This window comes from Ambystoma mexicanum, chromosome 6q, assembly GCF_040938575.1.
Source record: "Ambystoma mexicanum isolate Mex_15411 chromosome 6q, UKY_AmexF1_1, whole genome shotgun sequence".
In the NCBI taxonomy this organism is placed as follows: Eukaryota; Metazoa; Chordata; class Amphibia; order Caudata; family Ambystomatidae; genus Ambystoma; species Ambystoma mexicanum.
Window position 1 is genome coordinate 489766179 of NC_090937.1, and position 13205 is coordinate 489779383.

General features: G+C 41.7%; 1 protein-coding gene across 1 annotated transcript in view; it reads left to right on the top strand.

The window, feature by feature from the left end:
- Positions 1-13205, top strand: part of ALPK1 (alpha kinase 1) — a 642651-nt gene that overhangs the window by 475483 nt on the left and 153963 nt on the right. Inside the window, exon 8 of the mRNA XM_069630980.1 lies at positions 3683-3778. Within this exon, the coding sequence (XP_069487081.1) occupies positions 3683-3778 (96 nt within the window). The remainder of the gene's footprint in view (positions 1-3682; positions 3779-13205) is intronic.

Below are 13205 nucleotides of genomic sequence, written 5' to 3' on the forward strand. Positions count from 1 at the left end.
AATTTGTTTTACCTATTGGCTACCTCCTTGTTATATAGCTCTGCATATAGATTTAACTGGGATTTGGTCATGTGATATGGTCTTTTAGGACTCATGTTCTTCAGGGTTCTTTCGTAGTTTTGCAATAAGGCTCAGCGTGGCTCCCACCACTGAATGTGATATGCAACCTGTCTGCCTGAATGAGTTGAACAGATGTGGGAGTGGGGTCACTAGATGTTTTGCAAATAGGCCATGGGATTTCTAGGCTATTAGAGCACTAATGGCATCCAAGATCTCTGCCTGAAAGACAGCTGTTTCTAGTCCACCCCTTTGATCTTGGGTTAGTTTGTTTAGGGCTGCGCTGTTAGTGCGTGCATTTGGTTATTAGACACCACAGGCTCTGGGGCAATAGTCGATGACTATTTTTAGTTTTGCTTTCTAAGAGTACACCTCGTTTTCATGTGTATTCTGAACAATATGGATTGGATGTACAGTAGGCCTAGTGTTTTTCTTTATATAATGAGCAGACTATTGGATGCATTACCTTTTTCACATAAAAGTGTGTTTATACCCCAGGAAACTCCTCACATCACTTTTCTTAAGGTGGGACATCACCTGACCCGACCCACAAATGGCTTTGCTTTCTTTTGTAAACAATCTGGCTGGTTTTTCACTGTTTCCCAACCCTACATTCTTTGACAGTTTATCTTTTTCCAGCACGTTGACAGGGTCTAATTTTTCATAAGTGTTTGTGTTGATTACATAGTTATAATTTTGAAGGTGGCAGGCTTGGTCAATATATATTTGTAGGGATCTGGAGGAGTGGGAAGGTTTGGAGGACCCGCATAACAGAAAAATGTGTCGACAATTTGTCAATCAAAATGAGTCAACCATTCTTACCACCTACTAAATTATAACTATTTAATTACATAGGACCTGTCATAAGGTTGTGCATACATCCATACACTCATCCACTCACCAGGCATCTGTAGACCAACACACAAGAATGTTCCCAGGGGTTTGTCTGAGAATTTTGAGCATGACAGGAGCCTGTAATGCTATGTAGGTACTGTGAAGGCATCATGAAGTAAGACACAGACAACAGACTTAAGTTCAAACCAACAATATTTATTAACTTAAATATCAGGATGGTAGAAGGCCTAAATTGCCCTATTCTGTGGTGACATGTCCGTACCTGAACGAAACTAAGGAAAGTCTGAGTCAAAGAGTTCAACTTAAAAGTCTGTCTGTGTCCAAAACCTATACTTGCCCTGACAACTAAAGCTAAACAACGTGTATGAATGTCAATAATCAAAGAAATGGTGATCAACACAAAGGGCCTGATCACGACTTTGGCGGTAACCCTTAAATCGGGCGGTAGCGCTAATACCGCCGGATTTAAGGGTCCCCCACATCAGGACCTCGGCGGATTTTGCCCCAGCTCTTATCTGCTATTACCGCCGGCGGTAAGAGCGCACATTCTCCCCATTGAGCCCAATGGGGAATAGGGCATTCCCGAATGGGCTCAATGGGGAATTACATTACCGCCGAATTCGTGATCCAGAGCTATTAGCACCGGGGAGTTCGGCAGTAGGGCTAATACCGCCGGCGGTAATACCGCCGTTGTTACCGCCAAAGTCGTGATCAGGCCCAAAGGCTGAGCTTCTTCCAGCTCTCAACTTATTCTTCTCTCCCCGTCCCCAAGCTCAAGACAGTTCCACAAAAAGTCTTAGGATTTGCTTTGTTCAAGTTCAAATAGTTCCAAAAACACCTCAGGGCTCCCTTCCCCAAATTCAAAGTAACACAGTTCAAACATAAAGGCTTTTAAGGCCCCTTCCCCAAGACAGTACTTGTAGTTGATCAGGTCTCAGGATTCCCTTCCCCAAGACTTCAAAGTAGCAACCAATGTATAATTCAGTCTTTAAAGTTCAGCTTAACACTGGGCCAATGTGTCCCTCCTTCTGGTTTGCCTTACCAGTTCACTTGCAGCGCTCCTTAGTTTGTTTCACCATGTCTTTATTTTCACAATGTAGGGCTCCCTGGTCTAGGCACAGTTGTCAGACCACGTGATCCACCCATCACAGGTCGCACAACCAGGACCCCTTTGCTCTTCAGCCCACACAGGTTTCTCTGCATTCGCCCCTGTGTGAAAAGGCACGCTCCCTTAGGTTCTCCTTGTTGGCCTCTTGGCTTTGTCACACACCTTTTGCCCGTTTTTGGCCTTGCTGCACTGCATTTATTCATAGAGTTCATTTGGTGGTAATTCTGTGCATGCACTCCTTTGGTTGCACTCCTTCACATGTATTCCTTTCCCTATGGGTTGCTTTCATATGTGTATTCTCCTTGTAGTCTGTATTGCTTCTTGGTTTTGTTTATAAAGATCATTAATAGTCAATGTAAGTATACCTTTTGTACTTTCAGCCAATTCGGTATTCAACCTGCTTGATTTCATCATTGTTGTAAACTTCCATTCAGTTCAGCGTTCAGTATGCGCGGGATAACGCTGATTAAAACTTTATTTAGTTTCGTATTTAATATATATCGTTTTAATGCTGGTTTCAACTTTCTTTCAGTTATATATTCAAAATGTGCAGTTTAGCGCTAATTGTAAACTTCCATTCAGTTCGGTCGGTAATATGACTCTAGTTTTGCTTTGAAGTTTTCATTCATATGGAGCTTCATTTGTAGCTAGCAGCCCGCCCGGAATGTCCTGGTTTCCAGCACTCCCCGGTCTGCAGCAACTTCCGGTGGCACAGGCTGCTCCTTTCAACTTCCCAGGCTGGCGCCCAGACCACGCCGAGCCCCGCTCGCATGTCACTTTAACTTCTGCAGGCGCTGGCAACTTTGTTAGACAATGTCCTCTCTTTCTCTGGTGCTCGTTAGCAACTCCCAGTTGCTCTGACACGAAGGCTCCCACACCTCTGGAATATCTGCCGGAGTCCTGGTCACACTTCAGGTCCCACCACGGCTGGCTCCAAACGAAAAAGGGTCCCCTGGTCTCTCCTACACAGGCGTCCCTGCTGCCGCTCACTTTGTCTCTTTACTGGATTTCCTTTATACACCTGCAGGTGAATAGGCTTTAGAGAGGCTCACGACTGTGCCGAGAAAGGAATACTGATCATTTTCTTCAGTCACAAGCATTGATGAGAGCTGCAGTTTTTCTTTGGAAAAGATTTTAAGAAGCCTGCTGTCTTGTATTAAACTAGCAGATGAAGGCGCCAGCAGTATGCACTTGCACATAGGCTGGAAAATGTGCAGTTGACTCATGGCTAATACAAGATCACTATTGGAAGTGGTCTGTATGGCCTCCATGTCTAATTTCTAAAGTGTTCACGTGGATAGCTCAGGTTTTAGGTGCTTGCCTCTGACATGGAGCAAGCCTGTAGTTCATAAGGTCTGAGCCATGTCAGGGCTGGTTTGTCCTTTAATCCTAACAAGGTTGATAACTTGAGTAACAACACACTAAAGCGCTATTTATGCCATGCTTAGAAGCCGGAGGAATCCGTAATGAAGTGTTCAATGAAATCCTGATATGATTCAATTGAGGAGTGATTATGGTTACGTTCTGTGTTGCTAGGTGATATTTATATTACCCATAACAGCAGCAGAGTGATATGTTAGCTTGAAATAGATCACCCTCATTTTATGTGGTGCGCATGGGGTATGATCTTTGTTCTTATTAACATTCTGTTGCCTTTTACAGGGCATTGCTTCTTCCTTGGGAATCCTGGCAGACATTTTGGTGTCAATGAGTGACGAAGATTACCAGAAGTTTAAAAGCAATCCACAGATCGATTTGGTGAGTATCTTTTACAGATGGAAACATATTCAAATGTTTGTAGAAGAAATGTTCATAGTTACAGCAGGACATTGTGACTTTCACATATGTGATACTCTGATGCACACGGTTCAGACCCTCTGGCATACAACAGAGTTCAGGACACTCCTCAGGAAGTCATACATTCCAGTCTTCCTTTACCGGAATACAGAGAAGGGGATACAATGTTTCACCAGTTATATTGAAGCATCACCCTTGCCACCCAGTGGAGATTCTCATAGGAGTATGCAACATCTGGAATGCCACAACTAGCGTTCCCATAAAGCTTTCCACTGTCAAGTCAATAAAAAAATCTTTTCATGTCAGGGTACTTTGTTGGCTGTCATTCATCAAGGTCTATACCAAGAGGTTCTTGGGGATTTGAGAGGTGTTTCACAACTTGGGTGCTTAATTATAAAGGAACGTCCTTAACAAAACCCATAGCAGTGAGGCTGGCAAGCAATCTATCTAAAGAAATCCATTACAGCCAATCAGGTTTATAAAAAGATTGAATGACCTTAAGATATGAGCTTCCTTAAAGCATATGCTTGACTTTCTCTGGGCGGATGGGTAGAAGATACATAATCCCAGAGAGTCCCAAGGCCACCAACATGCACAATATTATTGAGATTGTGAGGATGATTTGCCATGGGGAAAGGGGAAAGGTCTGGCCAGTCTGGCCCAAAACATGTATTTAGGGTATGCATTGCTGTGCACTTCATGCGTGTCTGAAATTTCCAATGCAATTAAACCACTCACCGATGATAAAATTGATTGCTGGAATAGTGTGTGACAAATAAATAGGAGTGCTAAGGCCAAGCGATAAGGGCCAGGGAAATCCTGTTTGCAGATGATGTCAGAATATTTCATTCATTTAAACAAGTCTCTAAAAGATTTACATCCAGTCTTAGAAGATTATCTGATTGTACCGGTTGTATCTGGTGATAAGGACAGTTTCATGACCCCTATGTTGGCGCCACTGTTGGAAGAGGCATCAGCTTGCATATCTGTTTTTAAAACTCCAGAAAAGAGATTCAGTGGGCTCATCCGTCCTGATTTCATAGGTATCGGCTTTTGTTTGTTGAAATTGATCACAAGCTCACATTGTATAAACTGTAATCTTAAAATACAGAGCGGGCACTCGGTCATATGACCGAATGAGCATTTACAGTTCACTGCTCTATTTGGCCTTAAGGTACTACTACCATGAAACTGTGACCCCTCAGAGGAGCTGCAGAGATTAAAAGGCACCTTTTAAGATGACAATGAAAATGTAGACTTTACTCTACAATCCTAGGGAAGAGGACCACTGAGCTTGCAATATTAGGGCTTTGATATCCTTAGTGGGATACTTAATGAATGAGACCTACATAGATCTAGCCCATTATTTTCCATGTGTGTGTCTGTAAGATGTAATTGTTGGATGTTTGTCAAATTAGTATGTTTATCATAAATCTCCAGTGGTGAGTATGTAGAGCAGTTTGACATCATTCTTCAGTGTATATAAGGATCTTGTAAGTAATAAGAACAGTAGGTGCAAAAACTAAAGAATAATATATATATATATATATATATATTCACTAAAGAAAACTTTGTTAAGGGGGCATTATGGTTAAGTTGCACTACTAAAAACCCATGAAATTCACTAAACAAACTTTGCTAACGGAACGTTATGGTTCAAAGTAAAACCGAAAAAAAAGACTGAAATTCGCCAGTTATGGTAAGCTAAGCAACCATAACTCGTGCCACCACCGTGCACTGCTAAAACTAACACCCAGGACATCAAAGATGACATCACAAATGTCATTCATGACATCACTGATGACATCACATGTGCATTTAGTTTTCATAGACAGCCTCCACAAGGGATTGTCATTATAATATGGGAAAAACATGTATGTCAAATAGTTCATTAAGGAATGCATTGCTATAAATACCATTGCATTACTGAGTTCTTTCAGTACGTGAACGAACTCATGAAGAAAAGTAGGCATTGTCTGCTGCATGCACCATAGAGGTGCAGTATTAGAAATCTTCCCATGTTGTATAGTAAAATGATAAATGCTTCCATTACAGATTTTTGCATACTGTTCAACATAAGTTCCTACGAATGCTTCCCCTACTGCACAATAGTACTATTACACACAAAACATAAAGAGAGCACAATGCATACAAATAGAAGCATATACAGGAAATGTAAAGTAAGCACACGAAACTGAAGTATTACCAGAAAGTGTTCATAACCACACTATTTAACTTCATGCACAGAAAAGATTCCTGTTTCAAAATTCCTTTTTCTCCTATGTATATCTGTCATATGATGTAACTGTACCGTAAGGATATGTTGTAAGAACATATGAGAAGGGTAAGGTATACAAATATAGTACTTTTTATTTTTTTAATTCCTGACTGACAGTGAAGTAAGCCACCTGGCTTAGATATGTCAGTAGAGGAAAAAAGAGGAAGCTACACATGTGATGTCATCAGTGATGTCATCAATGACATTTGGGTGTTAGTCTTAGAAGTGCACGGTGGTGGCGCGAGTTATGGTTGCTTAGTTTACCATAACTAGCGAATTTCAGGAGTTTTTTGGTTTTACTTTGAACCATAACGTTCCATTAGCAAAGTTTTTTAGTGAATTTCATAGGTTTTTAGTAGTGCAACTTAACCATAACGTCCCCTTAACAAAGTTTTTTTAACTGAACTTCACAGGTTTTTAGTAGGCAACTGAACCATACCGTCCCTTTAACAAAGTTTTTTCCTAAAGGTCATCGGTTTATAGTAGTGGCACGTAACCATAATGTAAAGTAACTTCTGACTTATTTGCACACCTTGCGGAGAGTGCCACATGACAATATGCTGGCGTACAGCATGGTGACGTGTCCGAGAATCCATACACACTTAACAGTAAGATGTATGCCTCGTGGACAGTGTGGAAATAGATTTTATATTGATGTAGGAACGTCCACCTTCAACATTTGCCTTGCACAGCGCCAACACATATTGGTAGTCAGCCATTAACAATGTAGTACACATTACATACTTTTAACAAAAGTTCTAGTTATCTGAAAATGACATCAGCTAAGGCCATCCCTCCTCCCCAAGAAACAGCAGCGCTGCTGTAATGAAGAAGCATTACAAACACTGCCCCTACCTTACAAATAACAAACGCACAATATTTTTCACCGTCCACCTTCCCCCCATATAACTGTTTGGTGCCTCTGTCCTCATTTCCGTTCGCAAATTGCCTTATCAGTTGTCCTACCAAAAAAGAAAGCCATCTGTAAACAAAGTAAATGTTCCGTTAAGAACCACCTTTCACAGTGTAAGTATATTAAAAAAAAAAAAAAAATCGCATACACTCCATGTACTTTATATTTCTCAGTAAAGGACATAGACACAATACGATTTACCAGTAATAGTCTAGATTTGCAAAGCAGTAACATGTGGTACTAAAAAATAGGATTTCTGGGCGGGCCGGATTACTAAACAAAATCCTTTTTCAAGATGGCCACCATAGAAAGGGAAGGGGTTGTCCCATACATAGCTCCTCTTCGCTTTCCATGGCAGCCTGCAAAAAGCAAAAGTACGTGCCGTGACGCATAACCTGTAAATAAACATACAGCGACGTACAACGTAGTACCTTACATTTTGAAATGAAACACTGGATTTTAAAAGAAAACGTTATCATTTTAGAATTTGTAAAGTACTTTTATTTAACAAACAACTGTCAGAGACCATCGGAATAATTCCATTTTCAATTAAATTGTAACAATGGTTCTAAGGGCGTCATTGCAAATGTTAATGGAGTGGCACATGTTGTTCTTTTCCCATAGACAAAGGATGAGCTTTTGTTAAAGCACCCGCTTTGTTTGCACAGTGATTTTCAAGACGGTGCCATGACCTTTGCCCTACACCACCATAAATGATGTTATGTTACTCATAAGGGACAAAGGGGGCCTGGGCGATCATCCCACAATATTGTGATGGACAGGCAGCCGGTCACGAGCAGTTGCATCTGGCGACCAAAGAAGCCGTCACTCGGCATCTGGAAACCATGGCACGCACAGTATGGCAAGATGTAGCTAGGCGGAAAACGTAAGAGAAAATACGTGTCAATACCCAACATTTAGCAAAAAAATTTGAAAAAGACACGAAGAATGTGGAAAGAAATACACAAATCGAAGTGGTCAAACATGACATTTTAACGAAATATTAGCGTTGACCATGAGTAAATATAGTGACAGCCTACAAACGCCGACAATCTGCACTCGCCATAAGGGTTAAAAAAAATGGCAACTACACAGTAATATGGTAATTCAGTTATGAAGCCAAAATGAATGGACAAGTAAGAAATAATTACATCTCGTGATTTTAAACAAGACCAAAAACATAACATTTCAAAGAACAAATATTAACGGTCAACCAGGGTGAGTCTACTCATAGCTTGCAAACGCGGAGAATCTGCACTCTCCGTTATTGGAGGGAAATTACAACTGCGCAGAAAGATAATACTTCAGTTATATTGTCACAATTAGTGTTTTGGTAATATAAAATTAAAACGCGGTTCGGTGTAGAGTCGTCAAAATTAAACTTACATGATGTTTACTGCCTCCATTGTTTTTGGCCAGGTCAGACTGCAATGTATTCGCACCAGAGAATCTTCGTGAACTGATATTTCATGGGCCTTACAAAAGTTTTTAAAACACAACCTTATCAAATGGTATTTTTTCCAAGTTTTCATTCCTTGCATTGCTTTTGAAGTTTCCCTTCCGCTCAAGGTCAAAAAACAATTGCCCCTTATGGATTCACTCGGATGCGTGGGCCTACTGAGCTCGCAACCAAAAAAGAAATCAAGTGACCTTCACTCAGAAGGCAAATACATTCTCACTTCGCAACAACATATGAGAATCCAATCATGAGAACCGCTACTCCCATACACCTCCAGAACCGCTGTTTCCAGCAAACAGTGCAGGTGGCGGCCTCAGATTTCAAAACGTAGGATGCCAGTCTGATGGCAATATTATTCTAAATACTTTGTAACACAGACGCAGTAATTGGTCACCGTACATTGAGCACCAACTTCCACTTTACCGTATGACTTTGGTGACAAGAAAACACCACTTTTTGAGTTTCTGCTGCCACATCCCATCCCAGCCTCATTAAAGCTCATCTTCGGAAACAGTATTTCATAAGTGTAACAAGTGCAATGGTGTCTTGTTTTTTATGTGTTACCGGCGCTGTCCGCCTACACCAAAACATGAACAAAAGATAGCAGGGGCAGCAAAGACATCTGATGCACTTCACGCTGTTCCACAACCAAGCAGTGAAAGCTCCACATGTCCGCGGACATGACGCTACGGATTAGCCAACCGATTTCTTGTCCGCGGAGCGAACAGGGAAGTGTGAGCGGACATAGATATCACTAATTTTTTTAGACATATTTTTGGTCATTTTTAAAAAGACTACTGGACGGATTTTCACCAAATTTACAAAAGCACACTTTCGGGACCAAGCCGCTGCTCCTGCCGCAAATCTGGTGAAAATCCGTCCAGCGGTTTGGACTGTAGGCGTGAGCAAAGGACACTGATTGGCTAATCGGCTTGCGTTATGTCCGCGGACATGCGACGTGTTCGCTGATTGGCTGGATTGAAGCATGAGGTGCGTCGTATTGTTTCGATGCATCCGCCATCTTGGATCCGCGGACAGCGCTGCGACGAACAGGGAAGAAATACAACTTTGGCAAGTGTGTTGGTGTGTAAGAGGGCTTGGGGAAGTGGGGGAGTAAGAGATGGGTCAAATGCTGTATTTGTTTAGGTGGTTGGCACCCCTGATGTGTTCGTCATGTCCGCGGTCATAAAAAAATGCAATGCAGTAGCCCATATAGGCAGTTAAAATGTTTGATTCTATGGGTGTGATTTATGGGTGTGATATGCTGCGGTGGTTGTGGCCAGGGCCTAGAGTCTTGGGTGCACCGCAGCATATCACACCCATAGAATCAAACATCTATCAAATATTTGCAAATCTACAGTTTGTGTAGTGTTTGATTTGTATAGTTTGTATGTGAAGTTTTGGCTACGTCATGTCATTAAGATTGTAGAGTTTGGTAACAAGCACTGCAGTATAACATATCCATGGAAGTAAACATTTTGTATTGTGGTGTATGGTTAGATGTTTGCTTCAATGGTTGTGTTATGGAGCAGTATTTAAGAGTTGTATTTATTATAATATACTTACTGTTTGATTTTTTGTGATTGGATATATTTTTTCATGACGTGGGTAACTGGAGCAGATATTCTTTTTCAATTTCTGTGATAAAAGAAAAGATCATGTTAGTGTTGGGTAGTTTATAAAGACTTATTACAATGAATAATAGACATTTCTGCTTTATTTCGACCCTCATATTTAGTACTTTACAAACCAGTGTACTGTGCAATTTGCTCAGTTTCTGTGTGTGTTGCTTAAATCATTGGGTCTGTGGGAAAGAAAATCCATGTTGGATTAAAAAAAAACTTTTTTTGTTATGGTACAGTACATTTCTTTCTTTGTTTTCAGTGTTTACTTGTTTCTGTTGGCTTGTTGCAGATTGTTAGATACCTGATGTCGAATTGTAACTGGCTATATTTATTTATATTCTCAAATTGCTAATCTATCTGTTGGGTTGTTGCAGATTCTTGGGGCAGTTAGATGCATGTTGGCATATTCTAACTGTTTATTTCTTTTTATAATTTAGTGGTATTGATTTATCTGTTTGGTTTGCATAACTTTGGGGCAGTTAGATACCTGTTGGCGTATTGTAACTGTTTATAGTTTTCTAATTGAAGTTTTATAAATGCTTATGCACAGATTAGTTATTAGTGGTATTGATTTATTTGTTTGGTTGTTGCAAAATCTTGGGGCAATTGGATACCTGTTGGCGTATTCTAACTGTTTTTTTGTTTTTATATTTTAGTGGTATTGATTTATCTGTTTGGTTGTGCCAAAATCTTGGGCCAGTTAGATATCTGTTGGCGTATTCTAACTGTTTATAGTATTCTAATTGAAGTTTTATTAATGTTTATGCACAGATTAGTTATTAAATTTTGGTTTAAGAATATTAAATAAGCGTTTATAAGATTTGCTGGTAATCTTTGCTTTAGAGTAATGGTACTATCATTACATTCAAACCATCCACAATCCTTTTTTATATATGCAGTGTAGTGACCTGCATTGGTTGATTATACCTATTGTTGTGAAGGTTTTCTTACCAAGTGATACTTGACCATGTGTGAATCCAGTCAGCTTGCAGTTGTTTTTGGTACCCATCCGCATTGTAACGTAAAAGCATTAGTATTACGTATGTGGTGTGAGGGTGGACGCAGTCTGTGCAGTCCCCGACTCTTTGTGTGTGGAAACTGGTGCTGCTGCCTTTTTTCGGAGTCCTTCTTCACTGTTCACCATTGCTGGAGGTGCAACAGTTAAAAACTCACAGGACCGCGGAGCAGTGTGGTGTGAGAGTGGACGCAGTCTGTGCAGTCCGTGCTGCCGGCTGAGGCAAGGTCAGGAGTCTTCCCTTGCCTCTCTACTGCCAGGTAACACTTAGTTCGACCTGCAATTTGGACGCTTTCCAGTGTTTACATTTGGTGGATTGAGTACATTGAGCGATATCACCACCGTTATTGTTGCGGGACTGTTTTGTAATCTACCCAGTAAACGTGAACTTCGTTGGCGAGGCTAATAAGTAAACGAGTTCTCTCCTACTTTTGTTTTCCTCTTCGAGCCCCGGTGCCATGTCAGCAACTTGAATTAGCTGGTCGACAAGAAGTCTGTTGCCGTGAACGGGGGTCCGCTTGAAGTCTGTGCAGTGACTGTGGGCAATCGGCTTTTGAGCCGCACAGATCTTTGTTCCTCTTTGTCCCCGCGCGGTGAACCTAATCAGAAGTCTGTTTCCGTGAACGGAGGCTCGTTTGACGTCTGTGCGGTGACTGCAGGCAATTGGCCTTTGAGCCGCACAGATCTTTGTTCCTCTTTGTCCCCGCGTGGGTGATCTAATTAGAACTGGGCTGAGGTCAGGGTGTTGCAGACCTCGCTGGGGCTCATTAATTGGTGTTGACGGATAAAGTCACGGACTGAAGGGAAGGAGGAGGAGAGAGTTTTGAGGAGTCACTGTTATGGAGACACAAGAGGTCACATACGGCTATTGAGCCAGATTTGTGTTGGAAGGGCCATGAAGCTGCGCAGCAATTCGCTTCAGGATGACCCTAGAGCCCCAGAATGGGAGGAGCCCAAAACAGCTAGTAGTCCTCTAGCGTGTGGCTCGGAGGGGCCACTGGAAGTCATCAGGAAGGACCCGTTACCTGGGGAAGGGATTCAGCAGGTCCATGCGCAAGTACATGTGGACCTTCCCTCCTCTCCACACCGGTAAGATCCAGTGGAGGGCAGGAAGTAGAACTCAAATTGGCAGACAATTGGAAAAAGGGCCTAGAATTCACAATTACTACAACCAAATACAGAAAAAATAGACTAACATTTTAGAGAAAAAAGTCTGTCATGTGAAACTGAGGCTCATAGAGACAAGGATACACCTTTAAGCCCTATCATAAGACGCAAAGGGAGCAATGAGCCTACCAGGTCTTCAGTGGATTTGGACTCAAGTGATCACATGTTGAGCAAATTGGACCTTTCTGGCACAGATAATAATCAAGAGCCGGCTGATCTAGTGCAGGAAGTAGTACCATCAGAAGTACCAATAGCCCCAGACCTAAGGGACCCCCAGGTTGAAACAGTTGAAGTGAGAGTCCAGTCAAATGGAAACACATTGAGCGCACTCAATTATGTGTTGAACTCGCTAGTCTCCATTTTCGAACTCCTGAAAGGCGAAGTGCAACTTCAATCTGGCTCCCTATTGGAATTTACGAAGGAGGTGGCCGCACTAGATGGGTCAATAGTGGGCTGCTGTAACGTCATCAACACAAATGTGCTGCTAAAACTGCAGGAGATGCAGCTTGAATCAGTTAAACAAGGTTTGGACATTTCAGCTATTCAAAGATCCTTGGCAACCAAAAATAAATTGGAAGAGACAGATAGGGCTCTAAATAAAGCCTTACTGACTCAACTCCAATGTTTAAATCAAAATCAACTGGAGTCGGATCTGAATGTACCAAAAGAGGTGGATAACCTGCAGATGGATGACAACCCTCTTTCAGAGTCGGTTTTGGAGGAGTTCCGGAGGCTGGCAAATGTGGGAGAGGGGTTCCAAGATGAGGACATAGTCGAAAAACTCCCCTCAGCCAATCCCACTGGCCAGACGGATACTCAAGGAGTGGAGGACAAAGAAGTATGTCCCCAAAGTGTCAGTTTAGGTGGAAAAAAAGTTCGAAAAACGGAAGCCAGAAGGCTCTAAAGACTCAAAGAAAAAGGAGTCCAAAAA